General features: G+C 52.4%; 9 protein-coding genes and 1 non-coding gene across 12 annotated transcripts; 4 read left to right on the forward strand and 6 right to left on the reverse strand.

Moving 5' to 3' along the window:
* Window positions 1-341: 341 nt before the first annotated feature.
* On the reverse strand, window positions 342-2,147 carry NCU08955. Of its 2 annotated transcripts, XM_011396457.1 has the most exons (5): window positions 1,953-2,147; window positions 1,544-1,885; window positions 1,276-1,486; window positions 1,069-1,219; window positions 342-1,012 (listed from the first exon to the last, which is right to left on the reverse strand). In XM_011396457.1, exons 2-5 carry the CDS (start codon window positions 1,626-1,628, stop codon window positions 506-508), a joined length of 954 nt encoding a protein of 317 aa, XP_011394759.1. In that variant the 5' UTR covers window positions 1,629-1,885; window positions 1,953-2,147; the 3' UTR covers window positions 342-505. The 2 variants fall into 2 exon arrangements, with proteins under 2 accessions (XP_011394759.1, XP_011394760.1); XM_011396458.1 differs by having other exon boundaries at window positions 1,544-2,147.
* Window positions 2,148-2,595: 448 nt separating this feature from the next.
* NCU08956 (MSP domain-containing protein) lies at window positions 2,596-4,898 on the forward strand. Its single transcript, XM_955587.2, has 7 exons — window positions 2,596-3,101; window positions 3,178-3,248; window positions 3,326-3,348; window positions 3,440-3,498; window positions 3,563-3,678; window positions 3,743-3,868; window positions 3,943-4,898. Exons 1-7 carry the CDS (start codon window positions 3,062-3,064, stop codon window positions 4,345-4,347), a joined length of 840 nt encoding a protein of 279 aa, XP_960680.2. The 5' UTR covers window positions 2,596-3,061; the 3' UTR covers window positions 4,348-4,898.
* A 137-nt stretch (window positions 4,899-5,035) lies between these two features.
* On the reverse strand, window positions 5,036-6,526 carry NCU14085. Its single transcript, XR_897952.1, has 3 exons — window positions 5,920-6,526; window positions 5,593-5,643; window positions 5,036-5,368 (listed from the first exon to the last, which is right to left on the reverse strand). It is a non-coding gene; the product is annotated as a ncrg144 (non-coding RNA).
* A 2,070-nt stretch (window positions 6,527-8,596) lies between these two features.
* Window positions 8,597-13,539, forward strand: NCU08957 (hypothetical protein). Its single transcript, XM_955588.3, has 3 exons — window positions 8,597-11,421; window positions 11,498-12,298; window positions 12,447-13,539. The coding sequence occupies exons 1-3, from the start codon at window positions 8,823-8,825 to the stop codon at window positions 13,250-13,252; spliced, it is 4,206 nt and encodes a 1,401-aa protein (XP_960681.1). The 5' UTR covers window positions 8,597-8,822; the 3' UTR covers window positions 13,253-13,539.
* A 335-nt stretch (window positions 13,540-13,874) lies between these two features.
* NCU17036 (hypothetical protein) lies at window positions 13,875-14,685 on the forward strand (the record flags this gene model as incomplete). Its single annotated transcript, XM_011396550.1, has 3 exons — window positions 13,875-13,933; window positions 14,086-14,317; window positions 14,638-14,685. 3 exons carry the CDS (start codon window positions 13,875-13,877, stop codon window positions 14,683-14,685), a joined length of 339 nt encoding a protein of 112 aa, XP_011394852.1.
* An 80-nt stretch (window positions 14,686-14,765) lies between these two features.
* NCU08959 (hypothetical protein) lies at window positions 14,766-16,984 on the reverse strand. Its single transcript, XM_955590.3, has 5 exons — window positions 16,469-16,984; window positions 16,010-16,398; window positions 15,787-15,953; window positions 15,332-15,731; window positions 14,766-15,273 (listed from the first exon to the last, which is right to left on the reverse strand). Exons 1-5 carry the CDS (start codon window positions 16,680-16,682, stop codon window positions 15,103-15,105), a joined length of 1,341 nt encoding a protein of 446 aa, XP_960683.2. The 5' UTR covers window positions 16,683-16,984; the 3' UTR covers window positions 14,766-15,102.
* Window positions 16,985-17,154: 170 nt separating this feature from the next.
* On the reverse strand, window positions 17,155-17,852 carry NCU17037 (hypothetical protein; the record flags this gene model as incomplete). The annotated part of the gene is made up of 2 exons (XM_011396551.1): window positions 17,155-17,601; window positions 17,658-17,852. The coding sequence occupies 2 exons, from the start codon at window positions 17,850-17,852 to the stop codon at window positions 17,155-17,157; spliced, it is 642 nt and encodes a 213-aa protein (XP_011394853.1).
* Window positions 17,659-19,559, forward strand: NCU08960 (60S acidic ribosomal protein P1). Its single transcript, XM_955591.3, has 4 exons — window positions 17,659-18,047; window positions 18,290-18,367; window positions 18,473-18,608; window positions 18,700-19,559. Exons 1-4 carry the CDS (start codon window positions 17,979-17,981, stop codon window positions 18,744-18,746), a joined length of 330 nt encoding a protein of 109 aa, XP_960684.1. The 5' UTR covers window positions 17,659-17,978; the 3' UTR covers window positions 18,747-19,559.
* Window positions 19,560-20,578: 1,019 nt separating this feature from the next.
* On the reverse strand, window positions 20,579-21,103 carry NCU17038 (hypothetical protein; the record flags this gene model as incomplete). Its single annotated transcript, XM_011396552.1, has 1 exon — window positions 20,579-21,103. One exon carries the CDS (start codon window positions 21,101-21,103, stop codon window positions 20,579-20,581), a length of 525 nt encoding a protein of 174 aa, XP_011394854.1.
* Window positions 21,104-22,240: 1,137 nt separating this feature from the next.
* On the reverse strand, window positions 22,241-27,110 carry NCU08961 (the record flags this gene model as incomplete). 2 transcript variants are annotated; one of them, XM_011396459.1, is made up of 2 exons in its annotated part: window positions 22,241-25,091; window positions 25,320-27,110. In XM_011396459.1, 2 exons carry the CDS (start codon window positions 26,722-26,724, stop codon window positions 23,581-23,583), a joined length of 2,916 nt encoding a protein of 971 aa, XP_011394761.1. The 2 variants fall into 2 exon arrangements, with proteins under 2 accessions (XP_011394761.1, XP_011394762.1); XM_011396460.1 differs by having other exon boundaries at window positions 23,581-26,724.
* Window positions 27,111-27,822: the final 712 nt, after the last annotated feature.

The following is a 27,822-nucleotide window of genomic DNA, read 5'->3' on the forward strand; positions in this document are numbered from 1 at the left end:
CCCAGGGGTATTTCTGCGAAATTGGATGAGATCCGATCTGAATTGTCTCACACCAATCAACAAGGTTCAATGTGTTATATTCTATCTGAAAATAAGCATATTCGTATCCAAATTCCACTTTCGTCGAATGATGCCACAAATCAACTAAATATAGTACGTCTAAGGAAGTTGATACTAGGTCTCGAGCTAACAGTCTAACCAGTATTGAACTGTATCCTCCGGGGTAATCCGGAGATGGTGGGTCTAGCGTAGCGTGGGTTTAATGTGGCCGTAGAGGTACCTATCTGCGCTACGAACGACATGTCCAGACATCACAGTTCGGACAACAATTACACAGAAGATTGTTTAACTGGCACTTTAACTTCTTTTTCATCATTCGTAAAGCAGCTTCTAGACGTATCCGTTCTTTTTCCAGCTCTGGCGTTTCAACTCGGCTTGAGATCATACCATGGCCGTTCCCCCCACCCCAGTTTACTTCCAAGCACTAAGTATGTACTCGTCCACCCTAATTGACAATGAGCACCGCACTGGGAACCAACCCAGCCTCCTTCAGCGTCTGGCCAAAGTCCACTCCGGCTTGCCACGTCTTCCGGGGGAACGTCGTAGAGAAGCTCGCAACCGGGACTCCGTTCTCCGACTCCAACTGCTGAGCAAGCTCAAACAGCGTGGCATCCGCAGCCAGTGTCTTCATAACATTTCCCTTGGCAGTTTGCAACCTCAGACGAGCCTCATTGTGGGAGGCAGCCGGCTTCGAAGCAGCCGGCGCAGCGGCGGCGGCAGCAGGCGCGGTTGAGGGAGCGGCCGGAGCTCTACCCTCGCGAAGCGCCTTTGCTTCCTCCTCCTTGCGCCTCCTCTCGGCCTTGTCGGCTTCGATCTTGGCCTTGATGCGTTTCTTGGCCTCGATGTCGTCGAGCTTCTCTTGACGCTTGCGGGCAGCCTCCTTCATTTGCTCTTTACGCGCCAGCTCCTCCTTCATGTCTTGTGATTCCTTGGTAGCCTTGCGCTTGATTTGCTATACATATTTGTTAGCATGCTTGGAATGCGGCTGGGGACATTCTGACATCGTACCTCATTGCGCTTCTGCTCCTCCTTGTCAACAAGTGCCTGCCTCTCCCGCTTCTCCGCGAGCTTTTGGCGGAGCTCCTCCAGCCTTTGCTTCTTCTCTTCCTCCGTTAGAGGAGCAATTTCTTCGGTAGATTCGGAGAAGTCGGTGTGCTGACTATGGTAGAGTTAGCTTGGTGCCACAAACACGGATACATTGGTAAAGAGACTGACGTCTTGGAAGCATGGAAGGCGGCAAGATCTCCGTTCTTGAACCTCTTGCCGCAATCGTTGCAAACAAGGGACTTGGCGCCCTCGGGAATGGGGGAGCCATCATCCTCTTCGTCGTCGTCGGCCTTGGCAGTGGCGGCAGAGGCAGCGCTGGCCTGTAGCTCCTCCAAGGACTTGTCCTGGTTCTCCTCAAGCCAGGTGAGGGCTCCTTGCACTGCTAGTTGTCAATATCACATTCGCGTCACAAATGTAAGCGTTCGGGAGGACTGACAGCCACCGGACTTCTTGACGGCGAGCTCGGCGCGGGCGCGCTCGAAACCCATGTCGATCAGAACCTCGAGATCTGTTTGGCCCATTTTGATGATTCTTGATTTGGTTGGTTGATGAGAAAGATATGGTCGCTACTATAGATTAGGTGTTTAAATGGAGTGGACGGGACTGGTCTTGATTGTTATAGTAGGTTGTTGCTGGGGATGAAATAGTGGCAACTCGGAATTGGTGCAGTCAAGTCCACTACCATAAGGAGGGGTTCAATCAAAAGATGCGAAGCTGTCAACAGTTCGGATAGAAGCAGACGGACGGGTACGTAGTAGCGATTCCCTGCACTAAAACGCTGCCAGGTTTCAACAGACGAACACTTTGGCCTTCTTTTGGAACCCAACTTTGGAATATCGTCTTACGTTTCCAACAGAAATTCAGACTGCCCACGTGAATGTTGTTGTTGTTATTGTTATTGTCGTCGCCGTCGTCATCATCGATAAAGTGAACGCTTCGCGATATGGCCAGGCTGCCCGGGGCACGTCATTCACAAACAACACAACACCCTTGTCCGTTGGGTGCCCTGGGTTGCTTTGACAGTGGTGCCAGCGTTGCCGGCAGCTGGAAATGGCCAGTGACAAACTGACAATTGCCCAATTTGTAGCCAAATGACAGTCGGCATCACCTGTTTCTCCGACTGTGACCCTTAATTTCAGTGGAGATACGTGGACCCCACGCGACAACCTACCATACGGGCCTCGTCTCCTCGTCTACCTAGAGGTATCCAACGGCAGGCTCGCCCGGCCAGGCAGCGGGTGGACATAGCATTCGGGTCGGGAAAGAGCTGGGAGCTTTTGAGATTCTCACTGAAAGGTTCATTCCTCTGGGGTTGGGGTCCAGTCAGGTATGAGATCAGCACGGACCCAGATACCTAGGTACCTCTGAGGTGCTCTTGGCTCGGTTGGGTCTTGGCTTGAATCCGGGCATTTTTGCAGTCTCGTCGCCTGGCTGGCGCCCTCCTGGAAACACCTACCTAGGCTAGGTAGGTAGGTAGGTACACTAAGTACTGCTGGCTTAGTTGTGTCCAGGTTGGTCTGTCCAGCGCGCGTCGGACCGCCGTCACTGTTGAATGTCGTAACACATCATCTCCCTCTCTCTCGTCTTCGTAATATTATCACTCCAGGTTCCAGCTTCTTCTTCTTCTTGTATTTTACCACACCTCACAACATCTATCCATTTTTCACTTCGGGCTGCTACCTAACATTTTCTTGTGACGACGACTACTGAACTCTCCGCGGTCTCGCTGTCTGGCCCGATAAATCAGATTCACATTGCCCTTGTCTGGCATATTTCGCGAACCTGTCTAATACGTCAAACTCCATCCCCCATCCCTTTATTTCCCCCCCACCGGGTATACTAGGGACGGCCAATAATCCCCCGGCAACATTTCCCGTCATCCCATCGCGAAATCCAAGTCGCTCTAGATTTTCCCAAAACCACCAAACCACGTAGAGCCCAACCGATCGCCAACATGTCCGTCGAAATCGATCCCCTCGAGCTGGGTTTCCGCAGTACGTCGTCCCTTCGCAAACAGCACCATCGGCCCAGATTCCCTCTAGGATCTCCCATCGTCTGACCAGAAATTAGGGCCCTTTACTGTGGAAGTTTCGCAGATCCTCAGGATCAGGAATCCCAATACCTCTCCGGTTGCCTTCAAGGTATGTGTGGACATCAACACGCGTTATTGTCGTGGTTGAGTGTCACTCGACATATGTGTTAACATGCTCTCGTACAGGTCAAAACCACCGCTCCCAAGCAGTACGTCTACGTCCCTTCCTCGGCAATGCGCCGCAGCGCAAACGAATCACCGGTCCAAGGATATACAGACACTTACCAACTCCCTCTTCAGATACTGCGTCCGCCCCAACTCGGGTCGCATTGAGCCCGGTCACGATGTCGAAGTTTCCGGTCAGTCCTCGAATCGCCGACACCATGTCCAAACTTACGGTCTCGTGACTAACTTCCCTTTCAGTCCTCCTCCAGGCCATGAAGCAGGAGCCCCCCTCGGACGCCCGATGCCGCGACAAGTTCCTCGTCCAGTCTGTTGCCATCACCGGTGACAAGGAGTTCACCAACGTTGCCCAGATTGTGCGTATAACTCAAACAGAGGAGGACGAAAATGAAAATGAGTGCTGACAAATACATCATACAGTGGGATGGTGTCGACAAGTCCCAGGTTCAGGAGAAGAAGATCCGCGTTCTCTGGCTGCCACCCTTTGGAGAGGAGACCACCTCCCCCGTGGCTGCCACCCCTATCCGTCCCTCGACGTCGAGCCGGGTACGTGTACCTTTCGCCTACATACCCCTGGCAGCGTACCATCAAGGAAATAAAATTAACTTTCACATGCGCAGGCCGAGGAGACCCCTGCTCCTTTCACATCGCCCAGCGAGACCCGATCTTCGACGGTCGACACCCGCGATATTAAACAAGAGTCCGACGTCGGCGAGAACTTCCAGTCGACTGTTGCGGCCGTCGCATCGACAGCACAGCATACCGCTTCCGAGACGTACGAGCAGTTGAAGGAACAGTTGGCCAAGGCTCAGGCGACCATCGCATCTCTCCAGAACGACGCCGCCAGCGGTCTGAGACAGAGGAAGGCGGCTGTGGCTGACGCGGTGGGCGAGCAGGCGTCGAACGTACAGGCGACCGCTCAGGACCTCGCGCAATCAGCGAGGCAAGGCACCGAGGGCGTGCCAGTCCAGATTGCGGCGGTCCTCTGCTTGGTCAGCTTCCTGCTGGCCTATATCTTCTTCTAGTGCTGCAACGAAACACCCGGTTCCATTTTTTTCTTGTCATCGCGAAGGCTGCTGCTCCTCCAGTACGCCCAGGGTTTCACACACAATACAACAACGTAATCCTTTCCTGTCTTTTTCTTTTTTCGTTTCTCGGTTTTCATATATCGTTTCACTCACTACTAAAAACTTTGTCTTTATTCCCTTTGTCGTTGGGGGGTGGTGGATAGAGTGGCAGGCCCAGGGGTGTATTCTAGGGATCTGAAGTAGGCAGCGCAGGAAGAGGAAGAAGACAAGAGAAACAAACACGCGTGGTTCGGGGTTCGGTTTTGTCTTGCTCGTAGGGGAGGAGGTGAGGTGAGGTGAGGTGAGGTGGACGAGCTGATGCGGATCTCTTTGTTGTGTGTTCATTACAACCGGTTCTGCAAATTGCTCCGGGTACAACGAGCGGGCTATGCTATGCTATGCTATGTTAGGCTAGGCTAGGCTATGCTATGCTATGCTAGGAGGCCAGTAGGACTGTAGGACTGTAGGATGGAAATACCAATACCTGATAATATGCAAGGATATCCACGTTCGTAGGCCAGTGAATGAGTGCAGACATGTTTATCGGTATCCGGAATTCTCTGAATACAGTCCTCATCTATCCAGATCCTTTCATCCACTTGTTATTATTTCATTCAGCTATGACAGAGGTTCAGAAAGCTATCTAGTCAAATCTTCGGTTTATTCTCTAATCTGAGTGTATTTGCCTCTACATGGTCAGCTAGTCTATTGCCTCTTTTCTTCACAATCACTTCAGCCAGTTTCCGCTTATAGTTACACAAACCTATTGTCAGTCATCATCAATGTATGGTTGATACCTAACGACCTCCAGACAAAGAGCCCGACACCAGCGCCTTACAGCGCCACCCAATGATTAGATTACGAGGGGAGACGGGAAGTCAGTCAATCAGTCAGGCACATTTCGTCATCACCTAGTAGAGAATAGGTACTGCAGTAAAGAAGATGTCGTAGTTGGGACAATGGGTTTGTATCGAGGAATCTACACTAGTAGTGGCGGGATCAGCCGTCAGGGACCGACCGCACACAGTATCAGCCTTGTAGCTTGGAGTTAAGGTTTCATCTCTTTTCAGCTCTGTTCCCTTGATGAAGCAGATACTTTTGATGATGAGTGCCACTTTGAGATAGCTGGTATATTTGTAGTTTCTGTGTACGATATGTAAATGACATGGAAAGAAGAAGGGAAAAAGGAAAGGGCGACTTAACTGATGGGTTGGTAGCTAGTAGGTATTTTGGGCGGTTCTTCGAGGTAGGTACCTTGATGAGCAAACGAGGCTTGTGGTTAGCTAAAAACAACTGTTCTCATCAAGGTTGTTTCATGACATCGGGAGGGGCAACCGTATTGTGAATAAAGAGAGAGGACCAATTGTCAGAAATTCTAGAGCTTATAACTTCATTCGCGGATATTTCTTCCACGATCAGGTAATAGGAAACGTTGACTTTGCACATCATTCAGGTCCTTCTCTCTCTTTGTGCTTGTGCTGCGGTCGACAAAGACAACAGGTAGTGTATAGACTGAGAATGTCAACGTACAACTGAGCTTTTCCCCATTTTTTGCATTGCTGGGTGAGGTTCATGCCAGCGGCTTCGGGGATTTTAAAGGCCGTTCGTTTGAACCCGTTCAGTCTTTCGGAGCTTTTCAACTCTGGAAGTTTCGCCAAGTCCCCTCCGTTTCGTCACTTTTGGGCTTTCGTTTCCAGTGATCTGCCAAGGAAACATGCCGCTCAAGCCGCTGCTCGCTCGCTTGCTCGCTCGTAGCTCGGCTCGTGCTCGTGGGCGCTCACGCGGCGGGAATGTCGGCATGTCCATGTGGTTTGGCAAGTTTCACAAAAACATTGGCATGTCAGTGGTTGCACGTAGTTGAGGTCGGGCTGAGTACCTTGTAGTAGTGTACACTATGTAGAAGCCCCAGAGAGGCTGAGTTGGCTCAACAATGCCTCAGCCACTTGTTGGTGGACAACGAAACGGGGCAGGGGTCATTTAAAGAGTTGTGTGGTGGTGATCTCCCGTCAGCGGAATCCACACGATGGAGAAGAAACGGAATGATGTTGGGTGGATGAAACGGAGCGAGGTGAAAGATCATCGAAGGGTAAGGCCCTGATCGGCTGGATGTCCTTCCCCCTTCGAGCGCCGAAGAATGTGCTAGTAAAGAATATTCCGAGACACGCTCTTGTCAAAGCGAGAGGTTGAATTCTTGGTTGTAACCAAATTAAAAGGTAAAGAATGGAAGACCAAAGATCAGGACGGGAACTTCGCATGGAATGGTTTCCTTGGCCTGTTGACCGATGACGAAATGCCCCCCCTCTTTGGGCACAAGCGTCGGCAGGCTAAGAAAAGTGGGTCTTGCTGCCAGGTGCCTGGGCGGGCTTCGTTGTTTGTGTGTGTGAGACGGAGAGTCCCCTGCTGCAAGTTATTTTCCAGCGCATCACTTGTCCAGATTCGTCTCTCCATTTCAACCCGAAGGCCCGAACAAGCTCCATGCGATCCGAAGAGAAATGCAAGATGCATTATGCGCCGAATATGGATGACCTAGCTCAAGCCCTTTGGTAGACTTAGAGAATCATCATGAAGGAATTCAGAAGGCTGAAGAATGATTGATGACGGCAAGAACAGAAGCGGGGGAGGGGCAGACCTGAGGAATCCCTTTCCTCATCCAACCAAAAAAACATTTCGTCAGGTGCCCTGCACATCAAGTCACTGTCGAGGGTCATCCGCCGCCGCGGCCTGCTTGAGACTTCGTTCTCGTCCAAGGGAGGCATGGATGGAGGAGTCACCATTTTCCCGTTCACAGAGACTTGAACAAACAAGCCACTGGACTTGTTTGTGTACACACATCCTCGTGCTGATCGGGTCACAAGGCTGTTCAGGAAAAAGACAGGGTCCGTCTCAGGTGAAACAAAAAGTTTCTCCCGGTTTTACAAGTCCCGAACTGTGGTAAAAGACATATAGGTGGGTACTTACTATTGGTACCACACCACGACATCTCTCCTAGTGTAGATGTAGCCTTGCCAGGACTGCCCGAAAGACACGGATACCTACAGAGAACACCTTACCCTCTCTCGGCACCCTACAGAAAGCATTAGAGTTGCCTCCTGCTGTGTTCGAGAATCTTCAGCGACAAGAGAGTATCATCTTCTCAATCAGCACCGTATCTGTTGGTAGCAGTCACACTTCCAAGGTTTTCTGGACGCCGCCATCTCCTGATCTGCTTCTTATGGAGACTATCCACCGCGAGACAAGTACCTATACCCACTGATCACTCAACTATGCAGAAAGGGTCTCTTCCGGCCGCTAGCAGGACGGCTTCATGTCACGGAAAATGCAGGGCCTCTTTGCTGTTGGGCCTTTTGTCTGACAAGACAAGAGCACATCTCGAGGTTGCCTAACCAGCCAGCTGAAGGGTTTAGACTGTTGGTATGAATCACATGTGTAAGACGGGTTGATGTCCGCCTGTCAAAGTGACTCGTCTGATACCTCCCTTTCTCAACAAACGGATGCGAACGTCATCTAGACTCAGACTCAGACTCAGACAAGCTTTGGTCTGTCGAACCCTTTGATGAGACCCTCACAAGCTCTCAACTGCCTATGGGCCAACACAAAAGATTCCAGAACGCTCGAGCTGGCCAGCCTTGTAAAAGCCATGTGAAAGCCATGATTTGGCGACTTTCCACGCAGGTACACCTGCGCCGCCATAAAAACGTGGGCCAACCTTCAACGTGTTTGGGATCCAACAGCTTCGTTCAGATCATCGTATCTTCTGCTTGGTTTCCACAAGCATGGCATGACTGGAACTGCCGTCGGCCCTACGAAGAGACTCGAAAAGAGTACATGTGCCCACACCAAGATACTTGTACCTTGGCTTGCAGCCGGCCAGGGGACCACGAACAAGAAACAGGTTGCCTGATCAAACTTTGACCATCTCAAGAGGCATAAACCTACGTAGTATGACTATCCCAGGTACCATAGTAGCTAGGGCGCCAGAGAGAATACGGTCTCACATACCAAGACCTGCTCACCGTCGACGTAACGGAGCCCCACCCAGCCATCCCCATTCCCACCCTTTCCACCATTCCCACTCGGTCCCGTATAGCACCCCTCCTTGCCCACTTGACCCCCCCGGCTCTGGCTCTTATACCAAGGACTCAGCCGCTCTGCCTATCCCACTTCTCTTTTCTTGCTTGACTTTGCTCTAAATATCGACTCTTCCCATATCTTTTCTTACTTTGCGACTTAACCAGATACCCAAACTCTAAATTCTTTGGAGTTTTGTTGTTGTTGTTGTTGTCGTGGTAAACATCGATCTCTAACCCCTGAACGTACTAAACAAACACTCACACGCTCTAACAGCTATAGTGGATATTTCCTTACTTTGACCATCCCCGGATTACACAAGAGCTCAGACCACCCGTTCATCGGAAGTCAGATACAAGAGAAACATGGCCCAGGTCTACCGCGAAGCCCGGTACTCCCGGGATTCTTCTCCTTCGGGCGACGAGGGCTACAGAAGGTCAAGCTCCCGCCGTTACAAGCAGGCGCCGAGCCACAGCCATGAGAGAGTCTATGAACGCGAAATTGACGTTATCGACGATGACCGCCAGGGTGCCCGTCTAGACGGCCGCTTCTTTGGTCGTCCCACTGGCGGCGAGCTTGTTCTTGATCGCAGAGATGACCGTCTCTATCCTGACCGGCCACGATCTACCGCCGGCCAGGGCAGTACCTACGTCGAGCGCCGGTACCGAGAGACGGAGGACTGGGATGGCGACAACATCCCGGACCGCGAGCGCACTGTGGTCGAGAAGCGTCTGGTTACCCACGACGACGATGACTACCACTATCGTCACGATTCCAGCCGAACCAGGGACAATGACGGATGGGAGCGTCGTTCCTATTATGACGCCGAGAGAGATGCCGAGGTGCGTGTGGAGAGAAAGGTAGAGCGCCGTGAGGACGGCTCCGAGGTCATCCTGGAGCGCCGGATTCGTGAACACATCGATCACGACCACGGTGCCGACGTCGAGATCTACCGCAAGGAAACCGAATACTACGAGCCTGCACCACAACCGCCCATCGTCATCCGTCAACGTCCCGCCGAGCAGAGGATCATTGTCCAAGAGGCTGCTCCTCCCACGGTGGTCCTCCGTGAGCGCCGCGATGATTTTGCTCCCTACGTCGTCGAGGAGACCAAGGAGGAGTACATCGTCGAGCACATCGATGACCACCCCCACAGTCACAGTCACAGTCACAGCCGCCACCGTGACGGTCACCACCACTCCCACTCGCGCTCTCACCACCGCCACGAAGATGACGAATACTACACCCGTGTTTCCCGTCGCGACGAGCGTCGCAGCCGCAGCCGCTCCTCCTCCGCCAGCCCCCACCGCAAGCGCCACATTGCCGAGGGCGCTCTCGCCGGCGCCGGCGTTTCTGCTCTGATTGCCTCGCGGCGCGACAAGGAAACAGGTGAGGTAGACAAGCACCGCGGGCGCAAGATCGTCGCGGGCGCTGCTCTAGGCGCCATAGGCACCGAAGCCGTCCGCCGCGCCCACAGCGCCTACAAGGAACGCCACGATGACTCGGACGACGAGCGCCACCACCACCGCTCTCGCTCACGCTCTAATTCGCACTCCCGCATCAAGACGGGCTTGGGCATCGCTGCTGTGGCTCTGGCCGCTGCTGGTGCCGCCAAGTACTACGAGTCCAAGAAGGTCGAAAAGGAAGAGGCGGAGCGCGGTCGCTCTGCCCGTCGCTACAGCGAGAGTGACTACTCCCGCTCGCCCAGCCGCAAGCGGTCCAAGTCCCGCGCTGGTTCCGTAGCCAAGGCGGCCCTCGGTACCGCCGCCGCCGTCGGTGTCGTGCAGCACTACCGCCACAAGCGCAGCAAGTCCCGCCATGGCTCGCGATCCCGCAGCTCCAGCAGCGATCGTAGCGGACACCACTCGAAGCTGAAGACCGGAGCCGAGATTGTCGCCGCTGGCGTAGCCGGTGCCGCAGCCAAGAAGATGTACGACAAGCACAAGGAAAAGAAGGAGCACTCGCGCTCGCGCTCGCGCCACGTCCCCGACCACTCCCGTGACCGTGAGTACTATGACGACGACGACGACGACCTCGACCACAAATACGCTCGCCGCGAACGCGTCTATAGCAGAAGTAGGAGCAGAAGCCAAGTCCGGTCCGCATTACCCTCTTCCTCTTCTAATAAGAATAACCATGCCCGATTCGAGGGGACCGTCGCTGATGATCCTGAATTCTTAGGTTTGGTTGAGTACGGAACGAACCCCGTGCCCGTTCAGAATGAAGAACGACAACAGCAGTCGCATAGTAAGAGAAAGGCAGCGCTTGCTACGGCTGGAGCAGCGGCGGTTGCTGCTGCTGCTGCGGCTACGGCAGCGGCAAAGCATGAAAGACATAAACGCGATAAGGAACCACCGCCGACGCCACAGTTACTATCTGCTGTTGACGACTACGATGATAACGGGATTGCCACGGGGTACGAGTCGGCGGCGGAGGAGCAGAGAGCGAGAAAGGAAGAACGCCGTCGAGAGAGGAGTATGAGGAGGAGACAGCGAGAGAGGGAGAGAGATGAGGAGAGAGGTGGTGCGCTGTTGGTCCCGAGAACGAGAGAGGAGGTGGAGGAGGAAGTTGGTTATTACTCTGATAGTGAGGATAGCGAAGCGGAGAGGATGAGAAGACGCAGGGCGAAGAGTAGGGACTCGAGGATAGAGAGGGAAAGGAAAGAGAGCAGGAGTCCAGAGAAGAAGCCGGCGAGGAGTAAGAGTCGGTTAGGAAGGCTGGCTGCTGGCGCCGCGGCGGCGGGGGCAGCGGCTATTGGGATCAAGAAGATGGGTGAGAATAACAAGGAGCAAAAAGAAAAAGAAAGGGAAGAGAAGAAGGAGAAAGAGAGAGAAAGAGAGAAGAGAAGGGATAGGGAGATAGAGAGAGAGGAGAGGGAGATGGGGCTGGAGGAGAGAAGAAGCAGTAGGGATAGCGATAGAGAGAGGATGGAAAGACAACGGGAGAGGGAACTGGAACGTCGACGTGAGTGATCTTTCTGCTTATCATCTGTCTTTCAGTGAGCTTCTCCTTGGAATCATCGATACTAACGAGAACACAGGCTACGAGGAACAAACCGCTCCATCCGACCCTTATTACAAGCGGCGGCAACCGTCGCCTCCTCACGCGTCAGGCGGATATCCCCCAGTACCTCCTACACCTCCTGCTATCGCCTCTGCTGCCGCTTCTGTTCCGACAGCTCCACCACCACAACTACAGCCGCATCGCTTGTCAAATGGGTTCACGCAGCTTCCGAACATCAACTTCACTGACGTAAACAATATCCAAACACCATACCCGACGGGGCCGGAGGCGATGCCGATGCCTGTACGGGGACCAGCACCAGTTCGACAACAACCGATCCAGCAACCACAGCAGCGATATGAACCATACAATCCACGAGAATACGTTGCTAGCTATTCTCCACCTCCTCCAGGTCCCGAAGTACCATCGGTACTTGTCCCGGGCAAAGGCGCTTCAGCTGCCGCTGCAGCACAACCACCTCCCGCTTCTGCTTCCCAGGGAGTCCCTTCCCCGCAAGATGTTCCCCCAGCACTGAGGGCTCCCCAAGGGGTACCCGCCTCGCTGATGGTGGGTGCGCCATCGCATCTTTCGCAGTCGCAGTCGCAGTCGGTGATTGGGAGGAACCGTCCTGAAGAAGTGAGTATCAGATCTTCTAGAGATTTGCCAAGGTCTCCTACTACGGGTTTGGGTGATGAGAGGATGAGGGAAGGCCGAGAAAAGCGCCACCGCCGCCGCTCGATGCACATGTCTAGGTCAAGGCCTAGGCGGTCGAGAGGTGCTGGTGTCGTTGACGTCGGTGCCGATAGTGGCAGTGGCAGTGGCATGATAAGAGAGAAGGGTGCGTTTTCTTGATCACTTTTCCTTGGCTATTGTTTTGAGTTGCTTGATTCATGCTGCCCCTTCCTTCTGCCCCCTTCACTCCTCGCCCTGTTCTATTCAAATATGACCGCTCTTAGACAACGATACTAACAACCCTTTTCTTACAGATGGTCTAAGTCTAACCACCGCTCTCCACCCTCCCACACCAACCGACTCTTCCTTTTCCTCTTCTTCTTTCTCAGAACCCGAGTCTCCCCACACCCCAAGTTCTACCCCCAAAGAGAAATCCGTAACCTTCATCCCCCTCTCCCCCAAATCCTCTCAGACCCTCCAGCGCCACCACGAAGAGCAAATGGCCAAAGAAACCGCCAAGCGCATAACCTCGGGCTCGGGCGTCGACCCCGATAAAGATACCTCTGACATCTCGGACTTTGAAGACCGTCTCGACAGAGAACTCAACGCTTTGGTGCCCGCTAAATACCGCTCTTCTTCTTCTTCTTCTACTACCCCTGTCCATGTTCCTGAATCTTCCTCCTCCTCCAACGCTTTATCTCGCCGTGACCGCTCTCCTTCAACCCGTCACAAGGACGACTTCAACACCGACAGCGACGCAACCCTCGAAATCCTCCCAGACCGATTCACACCCGACGGCCAACCGTTGGATTCTCGTGATCCCCGCGATGGTAAACTTCATTCGAGAAGAGGCGAGTTCCTCTACCATGATCACCACGGGAACGGACTCAAGCAGATCGCTGGTACGGGACAGTGGGGTGTCAGCGGGACGGACGCGCAGGCGGTAGACAGGATCGTGAGGAAGGTGGAGGGGGTGTTGGAGGGTAAAGGAAGTTGGGCGGGGTTGGTCATGGGGTTGTTGAGTGGACGGTTGATGGAGGGTAGTGAGGTGGGAGTGGAAAGTTCAAAGCCGAAGAGGAGGAGCAGGAGGAGGTTGGGGATGGCGAAACTTGGGGTTTAACGGGTGTGATGTGTGGTGGTGCTGGATGTCTGACGAGTTGATGTTGGGTACCTAAGTATGGTGTTGATGATGGAATGGTTGATGATGATGGACGAAGATGATGGATACCGATGGGATGGGATGGGATGGGATGGAATGGGACGATGACTGATGATGATTAATGATCATTTTCTTACTTTGTCATTTCTTTCTTTTCTCTCAGTTTCTTTCTTGCTTTGGATACTCTTCTTTATGATTTTACCTTTTGATGACTTGCTATTTAGATACGACGTTATGTTTGTTTCCATGCCTTCATGTTTGACATGTTGTGTTGATGTTAAAGATGGGTGATGATGGGTGTAATGGGATTTGTCTTTGTCTCTCCCTTTGATAATGTTCTCGTCAGTTAGTCGATATAGCTTGATACCAATACTACCTAACTGCTTTTACTTAAACTCTACTAGACCATATCCAAGCATGCAGTTACGTGATCATCAACATGTAAACTGACGGAGACATACCGTATACAGACACATCGCCCAAAGACAAATTTCCCAAGCCACCATTTAACGTAGTTCATCCATCAAGCATCGGAGCTAACACTCCCTTGCCATTGCCCACGCACCATCCTGCTCTAGACTACATGGCTACATACATCTTTCCTTCCTTTTCGTCCGCCTGCCTCGGTGAAATCATCCACGTGTTAGACCATTCAATATCACCGTCACCGTGCCACCTTCCATACTTCCCCGGTCAACGAAAGAGGTCCGTCCGTCCGTCTTCCCCTTCCCGTGTTTCGACTCACTCCCTCACTCATTTCGTCGGTTTGCCAACGTCACGGTACAGTCACACAGGAATTATTCTCTTTCGAGGAAGAGCAAGAGCAAGAGCAAGAGCAAGAGCAAGAGCAAGAGCAAGAGCAAGAGCAAGAGCAAGAGCAAGAGCAAGAGCAAGAGCAAGAGCAAGAGCAAGAGCAAGAGCAAGAGCAAGAGCAAGAGCAAGAGCAAGAGCAAGAGCAAGAACAAGAGCAAGAGCAAAGACGCTGGGACGGGATTCTCCAAATTTCAGCATGTTTTCTCCAGGGTAGTTTGTTCCCGAGGAGAATGGTTCTCTCTCTCTCTCTCTCTCTCTCTCTCTCTCTCTCTCTCTCTCTCTCTCTCTCTCTCTCTCTCTCTCTCTCTCTCTCTCTCTCTCTCTCTCTCTCTCTCTCTCTCTCTCTCTCTCTCTCTCTCTCTCTCTCTCTCTCTCTCTCTCTCTCTCTCTCTGTGTGTGTGTGTGTGTGTGTGTGCGGTGATGAGATGAAAGTAAAAGATGGGAAAGGATTGACAAGGTAGTAGAAAGGCGGCGCGACAGCTTAATGGATATGCAACGTGGATGCGATTGTCGTAAGAACTAAGAAACAGCAGAGACTCGAAGATATCATGGAAGGAACGGACAATTGGCGGGAGGCGTGAGACAAAACAACCCTCGACAAACGGAAGCTGTGACTGCAGTCGCATTAAGCCTTCACGCGTCTCTTCATGCTCCTTGGACCGACATTGTGCTCTCTTTTGTGTGCTGCTTCTAGGTAATATAAGGAGGTAATATGCATCAAAGATCAGATAGGGGAGGGAGCAGCCGTAATGATCTCATCGCCAGACAAACGTACAAAAAGTCAAGTTTTAGCTGCGAGCTTGTCAGCCAACAATAGAGAAATGATGCAGCGTATCTGGTGGTGAAGAGTCCTTTCGCTTCAACATCCCATATTGTGTATAAGTAAAAGCAGACGCCGCTGGATGAGAAAAAACAAAAGGAAACCACAACTATTCAGTACAAAATGCCGTAAAGCCCTCAAGTCTATGATATCGAAACTTTCGCTCAGGGTCAATCGATTACGAGGAGCTATCCTTCTCCTTCTCCTCCATCTCTTCAGCCATGACCTTCAACTCATAGGAAAGATCGTAGCACTCAGCCAGCAAAGCGCTGACGCTCCCTTGGCCCTCGGGTATATCGCCGCCAACCATGAACTTGCCATCGACGCGCATGTTGTCAATGGAGTTGAGCTGTAATCCAACGTTAATCACTGTCCAGTGCCCATGGGGCAAAGATTGACAAACATACCTTCATGCTGTAGGGATACAGCTCCCTGACCGAGCTGACACCGCCCGAGTCCTTCACCTCGATCAGGCACCGCTTCAGCGTCTGGAGCTGGTTATAGATGGGCAGCAGAGCCTCCGATACCGGCTCCGACGAGATCATCAGGTAGTAGATGTAGCCATAGCTCCTCCTGATGAGGTACAGCAGCGTACGCTGGACGTACAGCTCGGCGGGCTTTCCTTCGTCGTCCAGCCAGTTGCCATCCACTCGGCTCTCATCTATCTTGTCGAGCTTGCGCTGGTAGTCGTACAGGTCCGTCTCGCGCAGTGACCAGGCCTGGGTGATGGACAGCTTCTCGAGCTCATTACGGATGCTGACAAGCTGCTCGTGCCTAGCCTTGAAGGCCTCGGGGATAACTCCTTTCCTAAGGTGGGGGTCAGGAACTGGCTGGCAGTGAAATGTGGGATAGTTGTACGTACCTTTCAAGAACAATGTCAGACCACCTGAGGCAGACATCCACTAGGCGCGATACCCTCTCGCTACCACGAAGAACTTGGCCGTCTGGCCCGACAAAGTTGCCATCCACCCTCGACTCGTCAATCTCCTTGACCTGCGCTTGTAGCCTCTGGACCTCTGATGCCGAAAACTGTGTGACCTGTTAGCTTACCATTCTCGTATCCGTCCGCCCTTGTGCGTCCTTACCTTGGCCTTGGTGTTCGCAAGTGACATGGACCGTAGTATGGAGATCAGCCTCTCATGCATGCTCTGTAGCGGGTCCTGCAGCTCGTCCACCCTCTTCTTCAGGTTATCCAGCGAGCTATGGCAGAGCTCCAGCCGGTTGGCCAAAAGCTCAACAATGTAGGGCGAGTGGGCGGAGGGGTCCGAGGCCGTCATGATCTTGTCGAGCTGCGAGAGGGTGTGGGCTATGCTGTTCAGGTCTTTGGCTGAGTAGAGGTCGGCCTCGGTCAGGTGGTCGAGTAATCGCTTGATGGTCGAGGTCAACGCATAGGCGGCAGGGGCTTCTTGTGTGCGGCCGATGGTCATGAAGAAGAGGGAGAGGAGCTGTAGGCAGCTCTCGAGGACTCTGTCGACTACGGGGGTGGTGTTAGATTTTCCTTGTTCAATTGGCAGCTTGGGATGGGCTATGGAGGATGGGCGTACCTCTGGTCTCGGTCACCTTTTCCCCTTTCCTAATCTCGTTGAGTTCCTTGACCTGCTCGACAACCTGATCATAGTGTACAATCACATCCTGAGTGCGGATGTATTTTGTTCGGTCTCTCTTGAGGAGCAGCAGCTGATCGCGGATGGCTGAGAGCTTGTCGAGAATGGCTTGTTCCCGCTCATCTTTCGGCATGGGCATCGCCGGAGTCTCCATTGTCGCTATGTGTTTATTGTGTTGTGTTGTGTTGTTTTGTGTTGGGTGTTTATGGGTAAAAGTCGGTGAAGTCGGTTGCGATGTCTGAGAGTTGGCTCGTTTTCGTTACTTGGATGATGCCGTTCGAGGGTCGATGTTGGTTGAAGGAAAAGAAAAGGCGCGAAAGGATTGTTGAGAATGGGAAAGACGCAGCCAAGCAATTGGGAAAAGGATGGTGTTGCCGGAGCAAGGGAATGAATGTTGGAAACGGGCGATTCCTTGTCCAAGTCCAGCTTTCTTTGATCCAAGGAGTAGACTTGGTCTATGTAATGTAATGCGCCTCAACAATGGCAAAGAGAGCGGGATGCAAGTTCAGTTGTTTGTCCGGTTGATGGCGTTTCTCCAAGTACTATGGTATTTCCCCTTTCCGACGGAGGAGTTGACAAGAGTGATGAACGCTGCCTCCTGATTCGTGCGCTTTCCCTTGTTGATCTCACTCTTGTTGGTTTTTGCGGAATTGCTGGACTGAGTGCTGAAATAGGTGCAGATGGATGCTTCTCAGAGACAACCCGACGGGACGGGCTGGCGTGTCGGCAGGCACTCCGCTACGGCAGGAGAAGAGGCCTATGGCGCCCCGAATCCACAGCGGCGACGTCAGTGGATGCATGAATAGCGGCGGGGCGAAGGAGCTCCATGGTAGATAGTGTAGTGCCAAAGGAATGGTGGGGTTCTTGCCGACAAGGGTCGAGGCCTGGCGGAAAGCTTGTCGGACCAGGGCACTCGTCTTGGCAAGGCTGGGCGCCAAACTGCCCGGCCTGAATCGATGAGGTGCTTCCCCAAATTCCAGGCCATACACTATGGTCAACTGGTGGGGGAACATCAGTCGTCCCGATCCGGTACAAGTGCGAGGGACGGCAATGCCCTGGAGGCCAGCACGTGCCTGTTGGGCGGTAGCGGCAGTCAGGGCAGCACTGCCCTGCACCCAGTCCTACCTACAGTACCACCAACCCTCGGGTTCGGGTTGCGAACTGAACCGCTGGTTTGGACCGTGACATCGTGGGGCTGTTGCATTTCCATCTCCCAGCGTGCACAGACCAGGCAAAAAGCAGAACGGCAGCTCAAAAGAGTCTTGGCATCCAAGCCGCTGCCAGTCGCTTGCCAGCTGCCCGCCTTTGTAGGGTCCCAGGGCATTTTTTGAATTGCCCACAACTAATTAAATTTCACTTCCCGCGAATTTCTAGCTAGGACATCATCCCACGATCGAACAGCCCTCCCGAGACTCAGCATCTTTGCGCCTCGACAATCAACACCATCAAAATGTCTACTGCTGAGCTGGCTACCTCCTACGCGGCGCTCATCCTCGCCGATGACGGCGTTGAGATCACTGTGAGTTTGCGACCAATGCACATGATCTTTTGGTTGGCAAGATTTGGGTGGATTCGGGGTTTGGGGACAGTTTCAAGCGCGCCATGTACACACGGTTATTGCTCGACATGCGCTTTCAACGACCGGGACAAATGACGAAACATGGATTGAGGGGCAAACCGAGTGGAGGACAATGAGTGATATGAACAAGCACATTGGGAGGAACAATGTTGACTGACCAAACCCGTTTTCGCATGATATAGGCCGACAAGATCCAGACCATCATCAAGGCTGCCAAGATCGAGGATGTCGAGCCTATCTGGGCTTCCCTCTTCGCCAAGGTACGATGAAACCACCGACGACGACAATCCGAAAAAAAAAAGAAACGATATCTTGAGAGAAACGCGAACACGATAAACTGACTGGAGTCTCTTTTGCGAAAATAGGCTCTTGAGGGCAAGGATGTGAAGGACCTCCTTTCCAACGTCGGCTCCGGTGGTGCCGCCGCTGCCCCCGCTGCCGCTGGCGCCGCTGCCGCTGGTGGTGCCGCTGAGGAGGCCAAGGCTGAGGAGAAGGTTGAGGGTATGTGGAATCATCTACTCCCAAGCTCTTTCCCGGGGCTGTTGCTGCTGCTGCTGCTGCTAGTTACTAACCTGCGTTTTGCACTTTACAGAGAAGGAGGAGTCCGACGAGGATATGGGCTTCGGTCTCTTCGACTAAGCGAAGAAAGGGGGCTTTCTTCTGGTTTGGTCATGACCTCTCGTTTCCAATTTGTTCTTCCAAAGCTTGCATGGGTCTGCGACGGTTTCTCGCACATACGACTTCGGTTATGGGAGGCTTATGATATCAGGGGTTCGGTTCATCGGCGTAGCTTTACACGGACAATGAAGATGCGCTTTTGAGCAAAAGAAGTAAAAACACTTGGAAGCTTGCTCTCCACTTGTTGAAGCGACGGATTTCCACCGTAGCAGACATCCGACTCTACGACCGACAGCGCGCCCGGATCTTGATGGTCGATTGATACCCGGACCTGAGGTTCCTGCTCACCGTTTTGGAAGATGAGCTGGTACAAACTCAAGAAAAGGCAGATAAGACAAATTATCTGTTACTGATTCCAACTTGGGCTAGTGTTTACGACTCGTGTTTGTTTACTTTGTCATGATACGACGTCATCTTCACCTGCGTTTCTTGAAACCCAAACATCACCCCGAGTTGTCAACACAATCTCCGTTTGCGACGCGCTCCAGTCGCGTTCACTTTGATTTCGCACAGCCTCGTGTGTACCTTGCTGGCCATGACTCCATTCCCATGCCAATCTCCAGATTCGTATCCCACTGATCCCAGACGTAGATCTTATCGAAAGTCAACAGCGTGCCTGGCGATAAGATAAGGGGACCAGACGCAAACAGTACAGCCTTATGTCAACACGGATGAAGGCTCACAGTACAGGCGCCGAATCAAAGTCGTCGAATATGTCGTCTCTCGTCCCGCTTTATGACGATCCTGCGATATAACTTTGTGAACCCTAGCTGGAACGTCTTCTGCCGTGTCTACTGCAGATGTGGGTTCATATACTTGATAAGATAAGGGAAGTTCATAACGGAACCGAAGCTTCAAGCACCATCACTGAAGACACTCGACCACACTGCTGGCTTACCAAAAGTATGTTTCTTGTTAACTCTTCATAGATATCCATTCCACCTTAACAGAGCTGCTTATGCATAAAGATAGAGAAACTCGTCCGGTTTGCCTAAAAAACGACTGGGCTGAAATCATCAAGTTAACCGCCAAACCACAGTTAAGAGAACCGCCCATGATGATGCATCCTTAATTACCCGTCTCATCTCTACATAGTAGACCGTACACAACTCGATATGCTTCCCCCTCGTTGGAGGCATGTTGGTTCTTCATGCCTATTTTCCGCAACATCTGCATGCAGTCAGTAATACCCAAATGTCTTTTCACATTTCACTTCGCAGCCAGGACAGCAAACGGCAACGGCAACGGCAACGGCAACGGCAACGGCAATCAATACAGCTGCTATATCGCCTTTTGGCTGACTGACAACATGGGACAAATGAAGCCTACATGGATGTTGGTGTTTTGAAGGCCAAGTGACTGACTAATTGACTGACTGACTGATTGGCTACAGCCCCAATACGGCGTGCCCCTACTTTGTCTGGCTTGAGGTACCAACCCCAACGAAGCAAAACGAGATAACAATTTCCACTATACCGACCTACCTCTGATGACTAGGTATCAAAAAAACCGTCAAGAGAACTGTTAGAAGAAAAAAACCGACCATAATGCATCTTTACCTGTTCCTCCACAGTAGAGCAGGTCCATGTCCATGTCCAAGTCCTGCCCTACCTGACCTAGAAACCCAACATCTACCTACAAATTCTCACACCCACACACACTCTCTCTCCCCTGAGTGACCCCTCTCCCCTGTGTCCAGTCCCCTCTCCGCATTTCCCCTTCCCCTGTGTCCCCTCTTCCCTGTGTCCCCCTCTCCGCATTTCCCCTTCCCCTTCCCCTTCCCTCACCTACCTCTAATCACCACCATCCTTCGGCAGGACAACCCCAATCAACTTGCCCCAAAAGGCATTATACGCCTCTGTATCATTATTTTCATTATTATTTTCATCATCATTTTCATTCTTATCATTATCATTATTCTCCTTGCTTTTGTCGTTGTTGTTGTTGTCGGGTGTAATCCCAATCAACTTGCCCCAAAAGGCATTATACGCCTCTGTATTGTTATTGTTATTGTTATTGTTGTTATTATTATTATTACTCTCCTTACTTCCTTTGTCGTTGTCGTTGTCGTTGTCGGATGTCGTCTTGCCAAATGGTGGTGGTGGAAGTCTTTTGGACTGACATCTCTTCGTATTAGCCCCCGTGTTTGTCTTGAGAGAAGTATCAGCAGCGGGAGTAGTCTCCATCGACTGAGTAGTAATGACAGTAGCAGGAGGAGGAAAGAGGTGGTCCAGTTTGGAATCCTCTGCATTGAGGGGTTGCGTGATGGGTTTGGTGGTGGTGGTAGTAGTAGTAGTAGTAGTAGTGGTGGGTTCCATCTGGATTGATGTTGCGGAGGGAGTTCCTCCTGAGATGGTGGGTGGGGATTTGTTGCCTGTTAAAGGTTTGTTGGACGACAGTGATGGTACCGGCGGTATGATGATGTTCGAGTGTTTATGGTTTGAGATTGAGTTCGAGGAGGAGTAGTTCCGGCTCTAGACCTGGTTCTGGTTCGAATTCTGGCACTAGGAGATACAGTTGAAAGGGAGTATGAGAGAGCAGATGAAGGATGGGAATATGGACGGACACTGGATGTTCTTCCGAGTAAGTGCCCTGGGTTTGGCGTGGTCCCGGGTTCGAAATATATATCTTGGGGATCTCTCGACAGGCAGGGTTAACCTCGGCTGGCTGAGAGAGGAAGAAGTGTGCAGAGACTTTGTATTTCAGCAAGCAAGCGAGGACTGAAATCGTAGATAGGTAAGTGTTGTTGGTGTTGATCCACTAACAGCTACTCGTTACTGGGAATATGAGGGGGACGAAACTGAGGGAGAAGCTGGTGCAGAAGGCCATAAAACGAGCGGAGGACCCGAAAAAGATAAAAGGTTAAAGGTCTATTCATCCTACACCTAATCATGGAATCACCAGAGGAAAAACAACCAAAAAAAAAAAAAAAAAAAAAAAAAAAAAAAAAAAGTACCTACCTAGATGACTAGGAAGTCTCGCACACATCCCGCGCACCAAATCCCCAATTTCCAATACTCCCACAACATTCCTACGACATTTCTTCCATCCCATGTACACTTCCGCAATCCCACCACCACCACCCCGTGTCGTCCGTCCGTCCGTCCGGCTACCCTTTCATCTTGCCCACAAAGCTCTTTCTAATCCTTGTAAACATCCCCTGTCTAAGCAAGCAAGCAAGCAAGCCCTGTCTGAATGATCCCCCCCTCCCGCTTCCCATGCTTCCCATGATCCATCCATCCATCCATCCCTCCCGCCCGCCCGCTTTCCATGTGCTATCCACGTGGCAACGCCATCCTCCCCCTTCCCCCCCTGGTCATGCGTATCCCGGCACGTCCAGTCCACGTCCTGCCGCTCTTCAATATATATACGCAGTATATATGTATGTGTCAAGGGAATGTGGAAGCAGAAGCAAACATATGATTTTGACCAAACTAGGTAGAGAAGTGTGGTAACACGAAAGAAAGAACCTAACCCTCGTAGAACAAGAGGTAGGTATTCCTTCTTCTTCTTATTCTTGCTGTTTGTGCTTCTCTCTCTGTCCTGAAGTTCAGCGCCGTTCGACTTCGTAGGTCTGGCGAGGAGCAAGTAGGTATTAACTGAGGTTGTTGGGGAACAATGCCCGCTTGCTTGTTGCCCGGTGTGGTTTTTGTTTACTCAGTTGGTGACTTGGTGACTCGGTGACTTGGAGGTGAAGTGAGTGAGTTATCACACAGAGGTAGATTGAAAGTGGCTCAATTCAATTCAATCCATTTGCCTGTATTACCTCCTTGACTCCATTTGTCTCTTTCGATAGTTCGTAAGGTTTTACCTACCTACTCAATTGCCTGGGAAGGTATCCTCCTCGCCCCCGTCCCGCCCCGTCTTCCCACACATCGATGACTTTCAATTTCATTTCGCCAAGTATTACCGTACCTCCAGTCTACTCTTCAGTCCAAAGTAACTGAAGATGAGATGATCTCTACCCATCTCGTGATTACTCCTTCCGTACATATTCTCATTCCTCCTTTTGTCTTGGACACCGGTACGGGTGATTTCCCCCTTTTTTTTGCGTTCCTTCCGTGTGTTCCATTCCATTGGTTTCCCTTCCCCCTCTCTCTGTCTTATCCCTAGTATTTTGTTTTGTTCATCCCTTCTTGTTGATTCCCGTCAAGTTCCTCCTCTTTGTATTTGTAGTAGGTTCCTCGGTCGTTCCCTTCTAGGTAATTTTAATTTCCCTTACTTGCCGCCACTAGCAGGCAAGCAAACCGGTCCCCGAATGTAATCGAAATGAAACAAGACAGAACGGAGTAAGAGCTCCTGGTTGGTTGGTTTGGTCATCACTTTCCCAAGTTCACCTCACTCGCAAATAGACAATTCATAACATCACCATCATCATCACCAACGCACAAAAACACGCTGAGAAACAAGATAAAGAAAATAACATACATACATACAGCCCGTATCACAGATGATGCCCCGATGCTATGCAGTTTGAACGACGCTCAGAGAGAAATATACAAGGAGGGAAGTGATCATGACCTCAGGAGTTAGAAGAGGAAGGTTAAGGGTGCCTGCTTGCTTGCCTGCCTGTGCCTGCTTGCCTCATAAAACTATTCCGACAAAGGAAAACAGCCTGCGTCGAGCAGCGGTGTAGTGTAAGTGTAGTGTATAGTGGGTATTGATTTTTGTTCATCAAAAAAAACCAGTTAAAAAAAGTTCGTAAAGGAGTTCGTCTCGTGGCATGGTATTGTTCCTGTGTGCAGGGATGGGGACTTTGTTCTCTACCATGTTATCATCCCTCTCTTTCAGACACTCATTCAAGGGAAATAGAAACGTCATTGTCGTGGTCGTTATCATCACCTCCTGTTCTGCCACCGCTGCCTCCGCCGACATCCTCTATCGGCTTCGCCTCCTCCGGCGGCTTCCTTAAATCCCGATCATTGGCCGCATTCGCCTTGACCGTGGTCTTGCCCGAAATTGCAGCCGTTCTGACCCTCTGGCTCAGCGGCAGGGTATATTTTAGCACACCCTTGATGATAAGTTGGAAGTCATCTGCTATGATGCGCTCCCATCTCTCGGTTCCGCCCACTGTTACGTTGCCGGGGTTCTTGAGACGGACTTCACCCATAGACGTGGACAGGCCCTGGTGGAAGAAGGAACCCTCAAAGGTAAGAGCGCTGTTGAAGCCCGTGATGGTGCCGAGGCGCATATTGGGAGACGATTCCTCGGGCGGCTGGTCGTTCGGCGGGTCATCTAGGATCTTGGCTAAATCCCCTGATCTGCTTATTCGTACCTCTTCCTTGTTGCTCTCCAGAGGCGGCATGTCACCAGGGTGAGTGCGATACCATTCCGAGTCGGTACCGGCATGCGGTGACTTGGCAAAGACCTCGATATCCGCCGCATCCACCACCACAACTACCACGTTGGGGTTCTTGGCCCTAATCGTCAGGTCGAGCATCAACTCCTGCTCGCTCGCGACCACATGATCCATCGATATCAGCTCGATATCGGTAAGTGGTTGTGATGTCGCAAACATGAACCCAATGGCTCCCGAAACGACAAGTAGTAGCATCACTGTCAAGACCAGGCAACTGGCGAAACGATTCAAGAAGGATGGTGGTTGTCGATAGGTACCCGATTCCATGGACCGTAGCGAGTGCAAGCCGTTCCTCCGACTTCGTGCTGACCTTGATGACCGTACTGTCCCAGACTGTATCAACGGCGTGGTTTCATCGTCGGCGCCAGTAGCATTGTCGTCGAGATCGTAACCAACCGATAGATGCGTTCCCCGACTGCTCTTAGCATGGGGGCCGCTCCGGCTCAAGTATCGAGGGCTATTAACGCCTGATGAGGGTCGTGAGTTGTTGTTTCCCGAGTTAGCTCCGCTGAAGGGTGATTGTTCGGCGAATAGCGACGCATGCCCGTTTCCTCCCCCATTACGGCCCCATCGGCCATAGTGATGATGTCGCCCAGATGTTCCCCTGGCTGACCCTGCTGTGCTTCTCCCGGTTGTGCTCTTGCCGTCCTCTTCGCCGCCAACGCTTTCGTTAATGCTGGGATTGTAAGAGTTCACAAACTTCATGCTTCGCTTTACCCCGATAGGCTGTTCAACGTTCATCATGGCAGAATGAATGGAGCGCATATCGGCACGGTTCATCTGGCTGACCATGGATGCCGCGCTCGGTGTCCTAGAGTGATAACGGGGTGGTCTGGGATGGTCGGGAGGGTTGGAGTCGTAGACAAATGTTTCGTCCGAGTCTGACGAGTTAGTTTCCTCAATTGCGCTTGCTACCTTTGCCTCGAAGATGTCGGCCTTGGAGGATGCTGGACGATGTCTAGTCAGTAAGTTGCTCACTTGGTGAATCACAAAACTCTGGCTCCGTGGTTCGGGAGACCGAGAAGGAAATATGTGCCTGCTGGTGGCTTCATCAGGCGGCGGAGGACCATGGTAATACTTCGTTGGCGAAGTACACATCTCGGTAGCCGAGGAAACTGATCTCGTAGCTTGATGATGCCGAAGCCGTGGCTGCAAAATGAACAGAGTTGTCTCACCAGTGCCAGCTGTCATGTTGGGCTGCTTCCGTGCCGTCCTCTTCTTTTCTTTCTTGGGGGGCCGGATCGTCTCCGTGCTGGGTTTTGTGCGCAGACTGAGACTTGAAGGCTGCACTCCTCCTCCTGGCGCGAGGGCGACCTGGGGAATCGAGGTGACCGTTTCGGCTTCTACCGTCATGCTCTGTTGAGAAGCCTCGCCGGGCTTGCCCTTGGCAGGGGGTCGGACTGACAAGCTCGACTGCCTTGACGTCAGGGGCGGCGCACTGGTCGATCCGCTTCGGCGGACCGCCTCGATGGGGGTCGCATCTTCGGCTCCGCTTTCCGTCATGATGGAATTTGACCTTCCCGCTAGCTCTTTTTGGCGAAAGAAATCACCGGCTTCTGAGGGCACGGTCGCTTCGGACATGAGCCTGTGTCCCAGTCTTTCCTCCATTGACTGCTCAAAGACTCGCGGAGAACCAAAAGGACTGACTTCCTGGACAGTCTCAAGGACGGAGGTGCTCCCTCCCGCAGCACGAGCGGGAGTTCTGGCCCCGGGCTGGGTTGGAGTGAGGTCGTCCGCGTCCGTGTCCGACTGAGATTCCGGGGCGTAAAAGGACGATGTCTGTCGTGGAAGGGCGGTGGAAGGAGAGATGTCTGGAGTCTGATCCTGTCGTCTGGGCGGACCGAGGATGGGCGGCTTGGTGACGATGGGTGGAGGAGACCGCAGTCTGGAGGACACGGGCCACTTCAAAGGATCCTGGCTACCAGTCGGATGGGGATGAGCAGCAGAAGCGTTGGCAGTTGGCGATTTGGACGGGGGTGCAGGCGCATTGACGTTCCGATCCGTCGCAGCGGGGAGGAAGGTGGGCGTCGTGGCCGACGACAGCGTTCTTGAGCCGGCCGTCGACAAGGATACGCTGCCTGGTCTCGTGGATCTACTCGAGGGAGCGGGATCCTGGAAGCTGTTCTTGCGCGATCGAGGTGCAGCACCGCCAGCAGCAGGGCCGCGTGAGGGCGCTCGTGACGATGCAGCGGTGGGATTACGGGTGGTGGGGGCTCGGTTGGCAGGTCTCGTGGGAGAGGATTCGCGCGAGGCAAAGGGCGAGGGAGCTACGGACGAAGCACGGGAGACGGAGGAGGAGGATATTGCTGGTGCTGGTGCTGCAGACGTGGCCGAGGTGGTCTGCGAAGTCAGCTTGTTGGAAGAAGACCATGGATCGGACCTGGGATTGACGGTGGCCGCGGAGCTGGAAGTGGATTCGCGGGCCAGCGTGGGGAGTGGATTCGACGGTGTCTGTGCCTGCGCATGCGCCTGCTGGCCGGCGTGGGTCACGGTCCTTGAGGGATTCGTAGTCGGGATCTGGGAGCGCTTGGGAGGAGAGGGCGAAGAGGCCGACGCCGTTATATTTGGTGATTTGTCCATGTTTGCACTGACGGCGGGCAGCCGGCTGCTGCTGCTGGTGCGAGGCAGAGGGAGACCGACGACGGAAGGGATGGGGACTGTTTTGGATCACACATGCCAAGCAAGCCAGGAACAGAGGCGGTCCGTTGTTTGATGAGTGTTCCGAGATGTGTGTGATATTGCTTAGCTACGATTGCTAGGGAGAAGGACGAGGCGTCATGTCCGGGTCAACAGAGCTGTGGTGTGATTAAGTCGTGGTATGGATTTCGGGATTACCAGATGGCGGTGGTGGTGGTGGTGGTGGTGGTTGTGTGTGGTGTAGGTTGTTGTCGTTTGTTGTCGTTGGGCAGGGCGGGAGAGAAGCAGTGAGGACAGTCCCGTCGCTCGGTTATCGATGATGCTGGGGGGGAGTTAGCTGCTAGCTACTAGAACTAGCGATGGTGCGTTGGATGGACCACCAGTCAGTCCAGTGGAGGAACCGGGACCTCTGAACGGCCTTCCGCTTGATGTAACCATACGATCCAGCCAGGCAATGATGGGCGGCGCATGCACAAAGAACAAAAAGAGTTTAAGCTCGGCGCAGATGAGAGAGAACCCAGCAAGGTTTTTATTGATGTTATCGCTGTGTTCTTTTCCCTAGAGGTGTTGTTGTTGTTGCTGCTGCTGCTGCTGTTGTTGTTGTTATTGCTCAATTGGCAAATGACAAGCGCACAGTCTGGATCCCGACCTCAACATGGGATGATACTGGCAACTAAGCAATGAAATGAAAGAAACAACTGCAGTGACGGGAACTTGAACAAGGTGACGCTCGGGAGACGGAGAATCTCGAGACACAAACAGAAAGACGGGACCTGACTTGGTTGGAAAGAGCAGGTAGAGGTACTGTATGTAACTGTATGTAGTAGGTATATGATGGCAAGAGCTACCAGCAACCAGAGGACAGACACTCCGTCCGTCTCGCTGCGCAGGACTTCAGTTCGTCCACTTCACTGCAAATTGGAGGTTACGATCGGCTAACTATTCCCGTCACTTACTCACTACCTATTCTACCTCCTGGCACTGTCCATCTAGTCATTCCATTTCCCAGTCCATATCCGATTCACACAACTCAACTTGGTC

This window comes from Neurospora crassa, linkage group V (genome assembly GCF_000182925.2).
Source record: "Neurospora crassa OR74A linkage group V, whole genome shotgun sequence".
Classification (NCBI taxonomy): Eukaryota; Fungi; Ascomycota; class Sordariomycetes; order Sordariales; family Sordariaceae; genus Neurospora; species Neurospora crassa.

What these genes read in the sequence shown, in the direction of transcription:
- NCU08955 (XM_011396457.1), bottom strand. Translation starts at nt 1,628, where the DNA reads ATGGGCCAAACAGATCTCGAGGTTCTGATCGACATGGGTTTCGAGCGC. An exon ending in CGTCAAGAAGTCCGGTGGCT is followed by an intron (nt 1,487 to 1,543) that starts GTCAGTCCTCCC and finishes GACAACTAGCAG; the next exon opens with TGCAAGGAGCCCTCACCTGG. An exon ending in AGGAGCAGAAGCGCAATGAG is followed by an intron (nt 1,013 to 1,068) that starts GTACGATGTCAG and finishes AAATATGTATAG; the next exon opens with CAAATCAAGCGCAAGGCTAC.
- NCU08956 (XM_955587.2), top strand. Translation starts at nt 3,062, where the DNA reads ATGTCCGTCGAAATCGATCCCCTCGAGCTGGGTTTCCGCA. An exon ending in CCTCGAGCTGGGTTTCCGCA is followed by an intron (nt 3,102 to 3,177) that starts GTACGTCGTCCC and finishes ACCAGAAATTAG; the next exon opens with GGCCCTTTACTGTGGAAGTT. An exon ending in TCACGATGTCGAAGTTTCCG is followed by an intron (nt 3,499 to 3,562) that starts GTCAGTCCTCGA and finishes CTTCCCTTTCAG; the next exon opens with TCCTCCTCCAGGCCATGAAG.
- NCU08957 (XM_955588.3), top strand. Translation starts at nt 8,823, where the DNA reads ATGGCCCAGGTCTACCGCGAAGCCCGGTACTCCCGGGATTCTTCTCCT. An exon ending in GAGGGAACTGGAACGTCGAC is followed by an intron (nt 11,422 to 11,497) that starts GTGAGTGATCTT and finishes ACGAGAACACAG; the next exon opens with GCTACGAGGAACAAACCGCT. An exon ending in TGGCATGATAAGAGAGAAGG is followed by an intron (nt 12,299 to 12,446) that starts GTGCGTTTTCTT and finishes CTTTTCTTACAG; the next exon opens with ATGGTCTAAGTCTAACCACC.
- NCU08959 (XM_955590.3), bottom strand. Translation starts at nt 16,682, where the DNA reads ATGGAGACTCCGGCGATGCCCATGCCGAAAGATGAGCGGGAACAAGCC. An exon ending in TCTGACATTGTTCTTGAAAG is followed by an intron (nt 15,732 to 15,786) that starts GTACGTACAACT and finishes CCCCCACCTTAG; the next exon opens with GAAAGGAGTTATCCCCGAGG. An exon ending in TGTATCCCTACAGCATGAAG is followed by an intron (nt 15,274 to 15,331) that starts GTATGTTTGTCA and finishes GTTGGATTACAG; the next exon opens with CTCAACTCCATTGACAACAT.
- NCU08960 (XM_955591.3), top strand. Translation starts at nt 17,979, where the DNA reads ATGTCTACTGCTGAGCTGGCTACCTCCTACGCGGCGCTCATCCTCGCC. An exon ending in GGGCTTCCCTCTTCGCCAAG is followed by an intron (nt 18,368 to 18,472) that starts GTACGATGAAAC and finishes TTGCGAAAATAG; the next exon opens with GCTCTTGAGGGCAAGGATGT. An exon ending in GGCTGAGGAGAAGGTTGAGG is followed by an intron (nt 18,609 to 18,699) that starts GTATGTGGAATC and finishes TGCACTTTACAG; the next exon opens with AGAAGGAGGAGTCCGACGAG.